This window comes from Geotrypetes seraphini, chromosome 3 (assembly GCF_902459505.1).
Source record: "Geotrypetes seraphini chromosome 3, aGeoSer1.1, whole genome shotgun sequence".
Classification (NCBI taxonomy): Eukaryota; Metazoa; Chordata; class Amphibia; order Gymnophiona; family Dermophiidae; genus Geotrypetes; species Geotrypetes seraphini.
Window position 1 is genome coordinate 403,858,226 of NC_047086.1, and position 17,458 is coordinate 403,875,683.

Here is a 17,458-nt window from a genome sequence, read left to right on the forward strand (position 1 = left end):
GTATGGCCAGTAGGAAAAAGGAGGTATTGATGCCCCTGTATAAGAGTCTGGTGAGACCTCATTTAGAATATTGTGTACAATTCTGGAGGCCGCACCTTCAAAAAGATATAAAAAGGATGGAGTTGGTCCAGAGGAAGGCCACTAAAATGGTATGTGGTCTTTATCACAAGACGTATGGAGACAGATTTAAAGATCTCAATATGTATACTCTGGAGGAAAGTTAGGAGAGGGGAGATATGACATGGCATAAATATGCAGGAGGAAAGTCTCAATTGAGAGGAAACTCTGGAATGAGGGGGGCATAGGATGAAGGTGAAAGGGAAGAGATTCAGAAGGGTTCATAGACAATGTCGCGAAAGACAAACGCGCGCGCTGCCACGCCACTCTAAATTACAGTTTTTAGGGGCTCCGACGGGGGTTTTTGTTGGGGAAACCCCCCAGTTTACTTAATAGACATTGCGCTGGTGTTATGGGGGGTTGTAACCAGTGTTCCCGCTAAGCTGCGCTGGCCTGCACTCGCGCACAAAATATTACATCGCAGCGCACAAGTTTCTCTTCACAGCGCACACACGCGTCGCAAAGGTAAGGGGAGGTAAGGTAAGGGGACGCATTGGGGGGATTGCACTTCCCCACAATTGCCATGCTTCGGTTCCTCTTCTTCCTTCCTTCCTCCCCCCCCGCGGGACCCTGCGGCACCATCAACTCTTACTCCCTCTAATGTCGGCCCTGCAGCTCCAGACTTCCTCGCACCTTCTCCCCTCCCCCTTTGGATCGCTATTATTTTAAATGTTATAGCCGCGGAGCTGTATCCATCAGTGGAGATGTCTAACCTCGGCCTGCCCCGGAACTCTTACTGCAACAGTGACTTCCTGTTCCTGCCTAGACGGGCGGCTGCTGCAGTAAGAGTTCCGGGGCAGGCCGAGGTTAGACATCTCCACTGATGGATACAGCTCCGCGGCTATAACATTTAAAATAATAGCGATCCAAAGGGGGAGGGGAGAAGGTGCGAGGAAGTCTGGAGCTGCAGGGCCGACATTAGAGGGAGTAAGAGTTGATGGTGCCGCAGGGTCCCGCGGGGGGGGGGGGGGGGAGGAAGGAAGGAAGAAGAGGAACCGAAGCATGGCAATTGTGGGGAAGTGCAGAGCTGCAGGGAAGAGTGTTGCGGTACCCAGCTGGAGGGAGAAGGAAGATGAGGGAGGGAATTAAAGGAGATGCCAGGGCTTGGAGCGTAGGAGGAAGGTATGCCAGTCTAAGGGAAAAGGAAGGGGGAGATGTGAGAGCATGGAGGGGGAGCGAAAGATGGAAGAAAAGGAAAGGAGAGAGATGCCAGAGAATCAGGGAAGGGGAGATACCAGACTATGAGGAGAGGTGTGGGAGAGGGAAGGCGAGGAGAGAGATGCCAGACCAATGGGGTGAAAGGAGAGATGGAAGGGGGGAGGCATACAGTTTCTGGAAGGGGCATAGAAGGAGAGAAGATGCCATATAGGGGAAGAGAGACGGCAGACAGTGGATGGAAGGAAGAGAGTTACAAGAAGATGAGGAAAGGAGAAACCACAGAAGACAAAGGTAGAAAAAAATTTCTATTTATTTATTGCTTTAGGAGACATGTGTCACTGTTTCTGTGAAGCATTGTATGCAGAGTCCAGCTTCTTGCTGGTTCAATTTAACCTTTGTCTATGTATTTTTATTTTATCCCCCCTTTTACAAAACTGTGAAGCGTTTTTAGCACCAGCCTTGGTGGTAGCAGCTCTGATGCTCAGAATTTTATGAGCATCAGAGCTGTTACCTCCGTAGCTAAAATCCACACTACAGTTTTGTAAAAGAGGGAGGGGTTAGTTTGTGATTACATATTCCTTACTAGGCGAAGGTGTTTTCTGTGTTCTGTGTGTTTTCTGTTAGGATTGACGGTGTAGGATTGATCTGTGCTGGTCTGGCTTGTTTAGTTTTACAATGGGTGTATTGATGTACTGCTCACTGCAATATGTAAGATGCTGCCTTTTCCTAGGTACTCATGTGTGACGTGTGGTTTGTTACTAAAAATCATGTTTTTCTTACAGATGGGGGGGGGGGTGCCAAAAAATGATGGGCCCCGGATGTTACATATGCTAGGTACGCCACTGTATGTAAAGATACCAGAAAGCTGGCGTAGCAAAAACTTCTAAGTTTTGAGTATTTAACCCTCCCACAATCTCACGGGCACTCGTTTCAAGTTTATTGAGATTTTGATTTAAACGCAATATCAAATATTTTCAATGCGTATAACAAAAATAAATTTGGGGAAATAAATAAAACCATTTGAACCAGTGTTCCCGCTAAGCTGCGCTGGCGCACAAAATATTACATCGCAGCGCACACGTTTCTCGTCACAGCGCACAATCGGAAGAGGCGTACGGCAGATGGCAGGGCGGCGAGAGGAGAATCGGGCGAGTTGGCTCATAACTTGCTGGCGCCCGATATTTTTGGCTCACGGTGAAAAAAGTTTGCTCACAACACCCGCCCGCTTAGAGGGAACACTGGTTGTAACCCCCCACATTTTACTGTAAACTGAACTTTTCCCCTAAAAACAGGGAAAAAGTGAAGTTTTCAGTAAAATGTGGGGGGTTACAACCCCCCACACCCCCCCACAACGCGGTGCGATGTCTATTAAGAAAAGTGGGGGTGTTCCCCCCCACGCCGGAGCGCTAAAAACAGTAATTTAGAGCGGCGTGCGCTGCGCTCAATTGTCTGGGCGCGCCTTTGTCCCGGCGCGCTTTTGACCCGACACCATTCAGAAGTAACCTCAGAAAATACTTGGAATGGCCTCCTGGTGGAGATAAAAAGTGGATCTGAATTCAAGAAAGCTTGGGACAAGTAGGTTGGATGTGTAAGAGAGGAGGGGATAGTAGATGGCATGGTTATGCAGAACAGTGTTTATCTCATTTTTCTCTGTTTTGGTGTTTTATTCCTGTCTGTTGCCTGATAGGAAGGGCATTTCCAGCCTGATAAAGCCCTGAATAATTAAAAGAAGTATATTCCTTGAAAAAAAAAACCTCTCTGCTATAGTAAAATTACTCACTCAAATCTGATGGTAACCTCATCCAGGAATTTCTTGTCAAAGAGCCATCGGAAAAACAAGTTTAGGCTGTAGAAAAAAAGGGAAGGCTGATTAACCCTTTACTCCACAGCACACGGCGGAGTTTCTTTCTGCCCACATCCTATTTTCTACAGTCCCAGTCCAAAGCATATCCTTTGTTCGTACCTGCTCAGTCCCAGTGAGGGAAGCAGCAGAACCATAAATATTAGGAAGGTGTAACACTTGTGCATGGTGGTTCTGTTCTCGCCAGACCTGTGGAGAGAGAGAAGGGTGTAAATGAGAAGAAATTGGAAGCTAGTGCCAATGGACAAACAAAAATCAAACTGCTGTATTTTGCAATGTTCGTAAATGCTTCAACTGGTAGGCCAGAACCCCAGTGAAAACCATACTACAATTATCCAATCTGGAAGGTGCCACTGTTGAAACAGATACATGCTACATATAGTTTTTCAACAGTGCAAGTCACTTAAACCTTCCCTAGAGACCCCCCTAGAGCATGAAGAGCCTGCATATAGAGTCTCAGTTAACTGGGACTCTCACACAACTAGCAAAAAAAAAAAAAAAAAAAGGTCCCCTGAAGCACCAGTGGCAAATCCTTCCTCCCTCGAGCCCTCAATCTCTGAAGCAGCTATGACCCCCCCTCCCTAATGCCCTGAAGCACCAGCACGGCAGCAGTCCTGAGCCACAAAACCCTCCTCCTTTCCTTCCTTCCTCCCTCCCTCAAGCCCCGAAGAGGCAAAAGTAGCCAGTGGTCTTGAGCCGCAAACTCCCTCACTCCCTTCTTCTCTTACCTGATATACAGTGGTCAGCAGGAGGCACAGGCTGCTTGTGGCCAGCCTCGGCAGGGCTTTCTCTCTGACATGTCACTTCTGAAGCATCAGAGGAAAGGTCCTGATGCTTGCTGCTGATCGCTGTGCATCAGGTGAGAGAGAGGGGGGAGGGAGCAAGAAAGTTCACGGCTCAGGACTGCCGCCTGCTTCTGCCACTTCAGGGCTGGAGGGAAGGAGGACGGATTTGTGGCTCAGGACCACTGTTGCACTAGTGCTTCATGTTTGGGGGGGGGGGGGGCGGTAATTGAGTGTGTTAGACAAGATTTCTAACGCACTCTCAGTTAACCAATCCCCTCTGGGTGCAGGATAACAGATTCTACTGTAATAAATGTAAAGCACTTTGGTAATACTAGAGAGAGCAATATATGAAATCCATGACCCTCCTGTCAGTACCCTTCTCCTCTACTGCCAACTCCCGTCTCCGTCCCTTCTTTCTTGCTGCACCGCATGCCTGGAACAACCTGCCTGGCTTTTTACGACAGGCTCCGTCTCTGAAAGCTCACTTATTTCAAATTGTGTTTAAATCCTAACCCCACCAACATACTAGCCCGTCATCCCTTCAGTACTACCACCTCTCCAGCCGCCTCTAATTCCCTACATGAGCATTAAGTTCAGACTCCTCTTTTTATCCTATGTGTCTGTCATAATTAGACTGTAAGCTCTCCTGAGCAGAGACCATCTCTTGCGTGTACTATGCGCAGTGCTGCGTTGTCTGGCAGCGCTATAGAAATAATAAATTGTTGTTGCTGATCATCTCTGACTCTTCAGTTGGCGCAGAGTTTAAAAACCTGATTTTACCACTTTAGAAATATGAGAAGAGAAAGAGAGCTTAGGGTCAATGAAGACCACCCCCAGATACTTAATGAACCAAATGGAGGGACCTAGGCTTTCACTCGAGGACGGACGGACACTCGAGGTTACAGGGAAATACTTTTAAAACCAATAGGACATTTTTTTTCACTCAGAGAATAAAGCTCTGATTCATGTTGCCAGAGGATGTGGTAAGAGAAAATAGCTTAGCTGGTTTTAAGAAAGGGTTGGACAAGTTCCTGGAGGAAAAATCCATAGTCTTGTTATTGAGAAAGACATGGGGGAAGCCACTGCTTTCCCTAGATTGGTAGCATGGAATATTACTACTCCTTGGGTTTTGGCCAGGTACTAGTGACCTGGATTGGCCACTGTGAGAGCCAGTGGGGCTATTCTTATGGATTGCTTAAGATTGAGATGGTGTCCATGTAACTGATTTGCAACAGAGTTCAGACAATGTTGACATGGTTTGAGGTCCGGATTGTGCAGAAATCCAGCAGGTGGAGACCGCACATCATTCTGTCACTGCCCTCTGAATTGCTCCTCAGCAACATAAAGGGGGCAATTTTTGGTTTCAGATGTAATGAAGTAGCACATTTCAACTGTGATTTGGTTTTGGTTGTCCTATAAAGGGACAAGTGCAGGTATTGAGTGAACACAAGGGATCACACAACTGAGTGCAGGGGTAGGATGACAGTGAGTTAATATGAGAGTGAAAGGTACGTATGAGGGTTCATAAGAAGGTGAATGTGGAAAGTATGTATTAATGAGAGGATGGCTCAGTGGGAAGAAATGTTTACAAGCGAGGTGGAACATATTGGTTCATCTCCCTGTAATAAAAGGCCAGAGTTCAATCAAAGTGCTAAAGGTCATGGCTCTAAATCACTAATTCGAGGTCCTCTTACCTGGTCCAGTGAGCTTCAAAGAAGGCAGAATAATATACAATGGTGGGGAGCAGAGCAGAGAAGGCCCACAGCAGGAGAGTAGGGAAGAATTGTGTAATGATGGGATTCTGAACAAAACCAAGAAAACAAAATTCAGTCTCATGGGATTGCAAGCTTGCAGATAAGAAGAAATGGACATGCACCCTGCTTCATCTCTTTGCATTGCTTGGGGGAGATGCGTGCTACCAACCCCCATGGCACAGTGCACCCTATATTTTGATATCTTTTACTCCACCCACAGTAACCCCACTCCCTGTGCTGGGTTTCTCACAGAAATGGCCAGGTCCTTAAGGAGGAACCTGCCCTACTTGCAACGCAACCTGCATCAGCCAGCCTCTCTGTCATTCATGCACAATGGATGGAGAGACAAACGGACAGGCACAGTAATTGCCAACTGCTAACTGTGCCAAAAAGGCTGCTGAAAGACCCAGATTATTTCCATAGGCACTGAAAGGAAAGCACCATTTCTGAACAGGAAGAGAACGAGCTGTGCCCAAATGGGTTGCAAGGAGCGGGGGATGATAAGCTCCTGATATCAAACAGCAGCCAGTAGTGTTATTGCGCTTAGAAATCCCATGTGCTCCTTAATTGGCATTTTCATGAGCTCCCCCTCATCCCACCCTACCTCCCCATACTCACATTCAGGTACTCCACGGGCTTGGTGACGTTGAACTTATCCATGGTGGTGATGATGATGGCAGGGGTGGTAAGAAAGAAGAGGAGGAGGAAAAGGATGACATTGATAACCAGACAGCGGATCCACCAGACAAAGCCCCTTATGGACAGGTGCTCCCTAGAAGGGGAATAAAAAAAAGCAGATCACAAGAGCTCCCACTATACACAACCCTATAAACAGTTTACTTTAAAGGTACTGTAGGAGATGATGACAATCTACTGGCCAGTTTGCAATTCCTCTGTTTTAAGTATTCTATCTGTCCCAGGCATGTTTAGATTCTGTTACAGTACTGGCTATTTCAAGTCCTTCTGTCTTTCTGTTTAGCTCTTACATGTCCCAAATGTAAATCCCATGTGCTACCATCAAGTTCTGTCATAATCCCAAAAGCCATGAAAATAAGGGGACTGTTGTGGTTTGAGGAAGAGATTTATTCCTAAGACTATCTATTAATGTTAACAATTTTCTTTCTTTTCTTTAATTTGAAATAATTGTATAAAATAAAAATAATTTTTTTTTAAAAAAAAGGGGACTGTTGTCTGGAACTTCAGGACCTCGACGCTTTTTTTTTTTTTTTGTTTAAATCTTTATTAATTTTCCAAAGTAAACAAAAATGCAGTACAGTATCTACACAACCAACATTATCCATATATGCTTTTATAATCAATCAAAATCCCCGCAGCAAGATAAGAACCCCCCCCCAACCAATATCTTGCAAGAGAATAAAACCATGACATAAATATCCCTCTCCCACCCTCCCTCCCCCTGGGTGTGTGTGCAATATACCAACAGGATCAAAGGAAAAAACCAATTACAACACATCCTTTTTTTTTTTAAATTTTTATTTATAAAATTTTCATTCTTACAATAAATAAATAGCATAATATTTAGTTTATAATAATTATAGTTGTATGTACAATATCATATCATATATATTGAATCCCTTTCCCCTGTTATTTGTTTTTTCATTTTTCCTCATATTAATTTCTATATTTCCCTCCCTAACCCTATATTATTATTATCAATGTGTTAAGATATCTGATCTTTAGAATATTTTGTCAATGGATCCCATATTTTCTTAAAATTTTTTATATTTCCTTGTTGTAATGCCAATATTTTCTCCATTTTGTATATGTGACACACCGAGTTCCACCAGAATGTATAATTTAGCTTGGTATAATCCTTCCAATTTTGTGTGATTTGCTGCATGGCAACTCCTGTCAATATTAAAAGCAATTTGTTATTGTTTGCTGATATTGGACTTTGTGTTCTCATTGCAGTACCAAATAATATGGTATCATATGAGAGACCAATATGATTTTCTAGTAATATGTTAATTTGGGGCCAAATTAAATTCCAATAGGCTTTTATGCAAGGACAAAAAAAAATTAAATGATCTAATGTCCCTACTTCTATTTTACAATGCCAGCATCTATTAGATCTAGTATTATCTATTTTTTGCAAGCGCGTCGGGGTCCATAATAGAGAATGACACGGTGACGGTTTACCCGCGGCCACCGCATTTAAGCCGCGGGTCACCGCCGAAAACGGGGAAGAAAACTAGCAGTCGCTGCGGTGACGGGGACAAGGCCATTCACCGACCGCGGAAACGGTGAACAGGTTTGTCCCCGCGGGCCAATGTACCCCCTTCTAGGAACCGCTATTTACCGCCCGACGCCCGATTCACCCCCCCAGCAGGACCGCTCGCACCCCCACCCCGAACGACCGCTCGCACGCGCTCCCACCCGCACCCGCGATCGGAGCAAGAGGGAGCCCAAGCCCTCTTGCCCGGCCGACTCCCCGACGTCCGATACATCCCCCCCCCCCCGGCAGGACCACTCGCACCCCCACCCCGAAGGACCGCCGACTTCCCGACAATATCGGGCCAGAAGGGAGCCCAAACCCTCCTGGCCACGGCGACCCCCTAACCCCACCCCGCACTACATTACGGGCAGGAGGGATCCCAGGCCCTCCTGCCCTCGACGCAAACCCCCCCCCCCCCAACGACCGCCCCCCCCAGCCGACCCGCGATCCCCCTGGCGACCCCCACGACCCCCCCACCCCCCTTCCCCGTACCTTTGGTAGTTGGCCGGACAGACGGGAGCCAAACCCGCCTGTCCGGCAGGCAGCCAACGAAGGAATGAGGCCGGATTGGCCCATCCATCCTAAAGCTCCGCCTACTGGTGGGGCCTAAGGCGCGTGGGCCAATCAGAATAGGCCCTGGAGCCTTAGGTCCCACCTGGGGGCGCGGCCTGAGGCACATGGGCCCAACCCGACCATGTGCCTCAGGCCGCGCCCCCAGGTGGGACCTAAGGCTCCAGGGCCTATTCTGATTGGCCCACGCGCCTTAGGCCCCACCAGTAGGCGGAGCTTTAGGATGGATGGGCCAATCCGGCCTCATTCCTTCGTTGGCTGCCTGCCGGACAGGCGGGTTTGGCTCCCGTCTGTCCGGCCAACTACCAAAGGTACGGGGAAGGGGGGGGGGGGGGTCGCCAGGGGGATCGCGGGTCGGCTGGGGGGGGCGGTCGTTGGGGGGAGGGGGGTTTGCGTCGAGGGCAGGAGGGCCTGGGATCCCTCCTGCCCGTAATGTAGTGCGGGGTGTGGTTAGGGGGTCGCCGTGGCCAGGAGGATTCTTAGTGGCAAGACCATTGAAAGAGATGAGAAAATCAAATCAAAAATGTTAAAAGCTGTACCCATTGTGGTTCATATTAATCGTAAATAAAATCTATAAGCATAAACAAAAGCCTTAAGTAACACTGCCATCTATGCCCATTCCACTCATCATCCAGGTCATGTGCATGGAACACCTTTAAGATTTATGGCATAGGCACCTTGTCACCTTCTATCATCATTCTTTAGACAAAAACAAAAACCAATGTAAAAGAAAAATGTCACACACCAGCTTCAGTCTAGTTAGTTCAGAAAATGCCAAATATTTGATTCTAACTTGTATCAACTGGCACTTGATTTCTCAAGTGCAGTCCAGTGGCTTAAAATGCTCTGACCCTACTCCACTGCAAATGAGGACCCTCTAGAGACCTACTTGATTAGAACTCAAAGCCTGAGCAGAATTATACCTGTCAATTTTTGTCCAAATAGAAAAGGTCCATGCCTAGAAGGGGTTAGGGGGTCGCCGTGGCCAGGAGGATTTGGGCTCCCTCCTGGCCCGATATTGTTGGGGAGTCGGTGGTCCTTCGGGGGGAGGGATGTATCGGACATCGGGGGGGGGGAGGGCATCAGGCTTTCAGGATGGGGACAGACCTTCAAGGGGGGACAGTGCAGGGAAGTCAGGGAATTTATATTAATTAATTTTTTCTCTGCGTGTTTTGTTTTTGTATAGTTATTAACAAATATTTAACTAAGTTTTAAAGTTTTAAAGAATGTTTCCTTTATACGTAAATAAAGAAAAGTGAATGGGATTGCAGTGGCGGTGACGGGGCGGTGAATGGGGTGGCAGTGGCGGTGACGGGGCGGTGAAGAGGATGGTGAGACGGGGACGGGGCGGTGACGGGGATGGTGAGACGGGGACGGGGCGGTGACGGGGATGGTGAGACGGGGACGGGGCGGTGACGGGGACCAATTTTTTCACCGTGTCATTCTCTAGTCCATAACACTCTATGTAATAAAAATATCCATGTTTGACTCATAGATGCTGACTTTGTTAATCTTAATCTCCAGGACCAGAATCTTGGCCATTGAGATGCAGAAATTGTCTGTCCAATCTCAATGCTCCAAATATCCCTAAGTCCAGTTTTCTTTTTTTTATTTAGAAATCCATATATTAATTTATACCATTTTGCGGCTTGGTGTCCCAAGAAATCCGCCTGGAAACATAAAACTTGCAAACTATATTGGGTATTAAGATCTTTCCATTCAGGGAACCCTACCTGAATGGCTTGCTTCAATTGCATCCATTTAAAATATTGTGTTTTATTTAGTCCAAATTTATTTTGCAATTGTGAAAAACTAAGCAAGGAACCTTCTGATATGACATCATTCAATGTTCTTATTCCTGCATTTATCCATTGTTTCCAGACGATTTTAAATCCGCCAATTCTGATCCTGGAGTTTACCCATATTGATTGATTTAGAGATTTAGCTATTGGTTCTGGTGATAGGTTACTTATGTATCTCAATGTTTTCCAAGTATCTAAAAAGATTCTGTTATCTTTATATCTCCTAGGCATTGTTATGGTAATTAGATGTTCTGGATATAAAGGGAACAGGAGCTGCCATTCTAAATACAGCCAATCTGGTACATTTTCCATGAGATCTGGGAGGATCCAATACATACCCTGTCTTAAAATATAGGCTTGATGATACCTATAAAAATTTGGAAAATTTACCCCCCCTTCCACAATTGGTCTTTGTAATGATACTAAAGCGATTCTTGGTCTTTTCCCAAACCAAACAAATTTTGTAAGAATATTGTTAAGTTTTTTATAAAATGACCCCTGAAAAAATATTGGTATCATACTCATTTGATAACAAACCACAGGCAATACCATCATTTTAATTGTTTGAATTCTTCCCCACCAAGAAAGATGTAATGGATTCCATTGCTCACACATTTCTGTTATTTTTTTCAATAAAAGTTTTTCATTCTCTTTGACTGTGTCTTCTATTGTATTTTTGATCATAATTCCTAAGTATTTTATTCCATCTTCTTTCCAAATAAATGAATATGGGTCAAATAGTCCTTTCGTACAATGAACATTAATTGGGAGGACTTCAGATTTGCTCCAATTAATTTTATATCCAGAAAAAGTGCCGAATTTCTCTAATAAATTAAGTATACATGGAATAGTAGTATCCGGTTCTCTTAAATATAATAAAATATCATCTGCATATGCAGAAAGTTTAAATTCCCAGTTGGAAAACGTGATTCCCTTTATCTCCTTAGTCTTATTTATTGCAATTAATAAAGGTTCTAAGACAATATCAAAAAGTAATGGAGACAAAGGGCATCCTTGTCTAACTCCCCTATGCAAATTAAATCTAGTTGATAAATTATTATTAATATATAATCTTGCACCAGGAGAGCTATACAATGTCTGGATCATTTTAATAAAACCGGAGCCTATACCAAACCATTGTAAAGCTTGATACATAAAATTCCATTCCACTCTATCAAAAGCTTTTTCTGCATCTAAAGATATTAGAAAAGCTGGATCATTTATATTTTTTGCTAAATTTAATGAGTGGAATGCTAGTCTAGTATTATTTGATGAATGTCTTTTAGCAATAAATCCTGTTTGATGTACATCTATAATGAAAGGAAGAGCTTTTGCCAATCTAAGTGCTAATACTTTAGCCATTAATTTATTATCCACATTTAATAACGAAATAGGCCTGTAATTTGAAACCAGAGTAGGATCTTTGTTTGGTTTTGGTAAGACTATAATTATCGATTCTGCCATAGTACCTGAAATATTTTCATTCTTTATTTGATATTGATATAAATTTAACAGATGTGGTAAAATGATATTTTGAAATGATTTATAAAATTCAACAGTATACCCATCTCCACCTGGAGCGGATCCAACTCTAAGAAACTTCAATGCTGTTTCTATTTCTTTTAAAGATATAGGATCTTCTAAACTTCCTTTTATATGATCCGGAATATTAGGTCCAAGAAAGGAATTTAAGAATGTTAATCCTTCTTGTTCTTTATTTTTATAAGAATTAGAAGTGTATAATTCTTTATAAAAATCAAGAAATTGTGTTATAATATCTTTTGTGCTGGTATGTGTGTTACCTTGTATATCTTTTATTGCAATAATCTTAGATTTTCTTTTCTTTGCTTTAAGAAAATTTGCTAATAATTTTCCCGCTTTATTTGAATTGCCATAATATTGTACTTGTTTATTGAAAATGTCTTTTCTCACATATTGAGAAGAAATCTCATTATATTTAACTTTTACTTTTAACAACTCTTGTAATGTATTGTTTTCCCATTTTTTAATTAATTTATTTTCTAATAATTTAATTTGTTTTTCCATATCTTCATATTGTTTTTTAAGTTGTTTTTTAATAAAAGCTGAATAAGAAATAATATTTCCTCTCATTGTTGCTTTAAAAGCATCCCATAAAATTTCTATATTAATGTCATCTGAAGAATTAAGTTGAAAGAATTCTTGCATTTTTACTTTAAGATCTTCTAAGAATTTCGAATCTGCTAATAAATCATTATTAAATCTCCATATTGAATTAAATTGATCAATATTATAATTCTTAAGGTTAATCCACACACCAGCATGATCTGAAATTATAATGGGATCTATAACTGCTTTTGATACACGCTGCGCTATGTTATTAGTTACAAAAATATAATCAATTCTTGAGAAAGATTTATGGACCTGAGAACAAAAAGAATATTCCCGATCATTAAAATGAAGGATACGCCATATATCTATTAAATTACAAGATTGTATTAAATTATCTAATCCTAAAGATTTTATGATTTTACTTGGTTTCTTGTCCACAATTGGATCCATTACAGCATTGAAATCTCCAGCTACTACTAAGTTAGAAGTAGCCAGTGGTAGTAATATCTGTTGAATTTGATTAAAAAACTCCATTTGGTTCGAATTAGGAGCATAAAGATTAAATAAATCCAGGGTTGTATTTCCCAGATCCATTTTAATATGTATCCATCTTCCTGAAGAGTCAGAATTTATTAATTTAAAATCAGCTTTGCATTTCTTATTTATTATTATCGCTACCCCTGCTTTCTTCCCTATTGCCGGTGAATAAAAACATTTTGATATCCATCCTTCTGTTAGCTTCCTAGATTCAGTGTCCGAAAGGTGTGTCTCTTGTAGGAAATAAATATCTGCGTTTTGCTTATGGAGAAAACCTAATAATTTTTTTCTTTTTATAGGATGATTTAAGCCATTGACATTAATTGAAAAAATTTTAATATCCATTTACTTTTGTAATTAAAATTTGACATGAAATCATATGATTATTATTTTCAGATATCCACACATTGTAATAATATATTTTCCCCATTCTCTTTCTTCCCCTCTTCCCTCCCTCCCCTCCCTTCCCCCCCAATATTATCTGTGTATGCTTGGCAACACGCATCTTAGGTCAGGTATCAAAACACTCCACAAAAGTCCATTTCCTGTTAAGATTCAGATATAAGTCACAAATATATCATATATTACTAAATAACATTAACAATCCATATAATATTTAAACATTTTGCCTTTTTTTTTTTTTTCCCCCAATGTTAAATTTAATCTTTTCAAATATTATTTTCTGTATCATTTTCATATTTTATAACTATTAGTATATCTTATTAATTCAAATAATATGAAAAATATTGTAAATTTTTTTTTTTTTTAAATTCATATATATCACCTTTATATTTTCTAATTCTATTTCTTTATAATATTTTTAAGTAATATATAAGTTTATGAATATATTCTAGATCCTTATAATTCTTTTAAACTTATATATTATATAATGAGATGTTTCATTTCTTTGGAAAATAAACAATGTTTCACATATGTGTGCTACTTGTACTATGTGATTTTTTTTTTCCCCGTTCCAGAGCTTCCTTCCTTCATTATACAGAGTCATACCTCATTCATATAACATACTTCCTAGTTTCATTTTTAAGATATATCAAAGTTAAAGATGTGTCATTCCATTATCTTATTCATCCAAGTAAATATTATTTTTTCTTCCTTTCTTCTTCTTCGTATTTTTTATATCCAGAGTATTATTCATTTCTTTTCAATAGTTTGTTAATTCCGAATAAGTTCCGGTTCCAGCGACGATCTAATTTTAGTTTATTTTGTGATCTTTTATCCGATGTAATCCTTTATCTTTTATTGTCAAGTCTAGTAGTTTATTTATTCATATTTGTTCATAGTTCATCCGGTTTTAAGAGTTATTCTTTACATGTATTTCCTTTTGCAAGGACTTCTGGGATTTGTAGTTCCATTGAATCAGAGAAAGGATTTTTAATATGTTTATTCTTCCTGTATTGTCTTCTGAGAAGTGGGTTATATATACATACATAGATCTTCATTCATTCTTACATACATTCCATAGGAAGAAAGCTCTGGACCATGATTCAATCACATAATAGTATTTAGGATCTGCTCATTACAGCATTTATTATTATTAATATCAATAGTTAATTTATTTATTAACTTTCTAAAACCAATTAAGGGCTTATATCTCGTTTTTATATTCAAGTTCTTATTTATTATCTAATAAATATTATATTCTTCCTTGTTTAAAAACTATATTACTTTTATCTAAGATCTTGTATACTTATATGTTAATTTATCATTTAAAGAATCATTCCATTCTAGAATGTAGGAATTTTTTGAACAGAGTCAAAAACATTCTATACCGTTTTTCATCTGCTAAATACTTATTATATTCAATCAATAATTTCAAAAAATACAAGGTGATATTAGCTCTTCTTAATACATATCATTTCCCCTACCTGTTTATATTATAAGACATTCAAACTTGACATTCATTATAATAAAATAAAGAAAATTAAGATGACATTGGCATTTCCTGGTTTAGTATATATTTTTGTAGCTCTTCAGGATTATCAAAGGTTAAAGTTTTGTTTGCTATGGTTACTTTCATATTTGCTGGGTATACAAGACCAAATTTTGCTCCCAGTTCACGTAGTTGTGGTCTCAAATCCAGCAGTTTCTTTCTTTTAATTGCTGTGCTTTTTGCAAAATCCGGGACAAAGTGAATACGGGCATCTTGATATTGTAAACCTTTATTCTGTTTTGCAAGATGAAAAATTTCCATGACCTGTTGGTGGCGTAGTAGTTTAAATATCAGTGGCCTCGGTCCTTGATGCTTTTCTGATCTCTTTGTTGGCACTCTATGTGCTCTTTCAATCTCTATGGGATATTTAGTTTGTAGAGGAAGTAGTTTTGGTAATAAGTTTTCTATAAAGGTCACCGGATTCCCCTTTTCTGCTCCTTCCGGTAAACCTATCAGACGAACATTGCTTCTTCTCTCACGATTCGAGTAATCCTCCAGTTCTTTAGTAAGTGTTTCAATTTTCTTTTTTTCAGTTTTTGTGTTTAAAATTTCTTCTTCAACAGTTATCATTCTTTCTTCTAAATCGTTAGATTTTAATTCGATTAGATCCATCTTTTTATTTAATGTTGAAACATCATCTGTTAATTCTGTAACTTTTTTTGTGAGAATTGAAAGCATTTGTTTGATTTCTTTAAGTTCTTTCATTACTTCTGGATCTGCGGTTTTGGATCCTGTCTCTTGTTCAGGCTTTGCTCTCTTGCTGCTTCCAGAGACTGCGAAGTCGTTTTTATTTTGCTTTCCTGACGCCATCGAGTTTATTTTTATCATAAATTTAATCTTAATTCTTCAAATTTTTGCGACTTTTTTATTCTTTCAAGGACTTTTTATATGGAGCTCTTCTGCTAACCGACCTCCTTCATGCGTGTCCAAGCCACGCCCCCAATTACAACACATCCATAAAAGATATCAAAGGGCCCCAGATTAACTTAAATCTCTTAGTATGACCCATTATATCTGCGTTCATTTTTTCAAATCTATAAGTTAAGCGTAAACTTGCCCAGTTCTTCCAGTTGTGCGTAATCATTTGTATGGCTACCTTGCAGGCTAACCCAATCTTCCTGGAAAGCTGATCATGCTTTCTTCTTGTGGGTTAGCACAGCCTATCTGGAAAGCTGATGTTTCTGATCTTAAACTTTTAACTCGGGATTCTTTACTTCACTTTCAAATCGTTTGATTCTTCACCTCATCCAGTGATGCAAGATACAATATTAAAGATTCTAACATTGTTCTCACTAGAAATCCGGAGTCAGGTCAAAAGCGCGCCCAGACAATTGAGCGCAGCGTGCGCCGCCGCTCTAAATTACTGTTTTTAGCGCTCCGACGGGGGAGCGTGGGGGGGCAACCCCCCCACTTTACTTAATAGACATCGCGCCGCGTTGTGGGGGGTTGTAACCCCCCCATTTTACTGAAAACTTCACCTTTTCCCTGTTTTTAGGGATAAAGTTCCGTTTACAGTAAAATGTGGAGGGTTACAACCCCCCAAACCCCCCATAACGCCGGCGCAATGTCTATTAAGTAAACTGGGGGGGTTCCCCAACAAAACCCCCCGTCGGAGCCCCTAAAAACTGTAATTTAGAGCGGCACGGCGCTGCGCGCTGCGCTCAATTGTCGGTGCGCGCTTTTGTCTTTCGCGCCGTTGTCTAGGAACCAGAAATCCTCATTCATCCCTGAGCTCAACTTAAAAATCTCTCTTAAAAAAAGCAAACAAGTTTTTAATAATTTCTTAAAAGGTTCCCATGTAGACATCTGTAGCCTTTCTGGAAAGCTGATGTAATTGTATCCTCTGATCTTAGGTTTTTATTTGCAGTTTCTTCCTCTTTTAAAAAATGTTGTAGACCGCCTACCCCGAAACGGCTAACATAATAAAAACACACATAAAACTACAAAAGCAATTATTAACAAAACATTTTACTACATTACAAATAAGCGGCTATACTAAGACTCAAGAGTTGGTAAAAGTCTGTACTTACAAGCGTGTTTTTTAAGCATTTTTCTAAATTGCTGTAGAGATGACCTGGTATTGCAATTCATAATCTCGGCTTACAGAGAGCTTCCACTTAGGGCTCTTTTTACGTTTTTAGCGCACACAGGATATTACCGCGCGCTATGCGGCTAGAACGAACGCCAGCTCAATGCTGGTGTTAAGGTCTAGCGTGCATGGCTATTCTGCACGTTAATGCCCTGACGCACTTTAGTAAAAGGAGCCCCTAGTCACTGAGAGCAGAGACCATACAGGGCTATACAACTGTATCACAATCTTTTAAAGTACTATGGAAGCCCCCTACCCCGATACAAAATCTGATCAATCAGAATCAAACCTTATATGAGGTACAATATTTCACAAGTAACCAATATAATATTTACAACAAGGGTGAAGCCACTGGGAGTTTTCTGGGGCATGTCAAAAACAAACAATGGCTAAATCAAAAGGCTCAATGACGTGGCCAAAGAAGGGCTTACCTCAAACTGAACTCAGTGCTCCGATTTACGAGGGCTTCGGAAGCCACAAAAAAAACCCCAAAGAAATCGAAAAAGT

General features: G+C 40.9%; 1 protein-coding gene across 3 annotated transcripts in view; it reads right to left on the reverse strand.

Annotated features, from left to right (window-relative positions):
- TMEM63B (transmembrane protein 63B) overlaps positions 1 to 17,458 on the reverse strand; it is a 162,364-nt gene that overhangs the window by 30,471 nt on the left and 114,435 nt on the right. For all 3 annotated transcript variants that reach the window (XM_033937151.1, XM_033937152.1, XM_033937153.1), the window contains exons 15-18: positions 6,294 to 6,447; positions 5,616 to 5,722; positions 3,239 to 3,325; positions 3,056 to 3,121 (exon numbers count right to left, since the gene is read on the reverse strand). In XM_033937151.1, the coding sequence (XP_033793042.1) occupies positions 3,056 to 3,121; positions 3,239 to 3,325; positions 5,616 to 5,722; positions 6,294 to 6,447 (414 nt within the window). The remainder of the gene's footprint in view (positions 1 to 3,055; positions 3,122 to 3,238; positions 3,326 to 5,615; positions 5,723 to 6,293; positions 6,448 to 17,458) is intronic.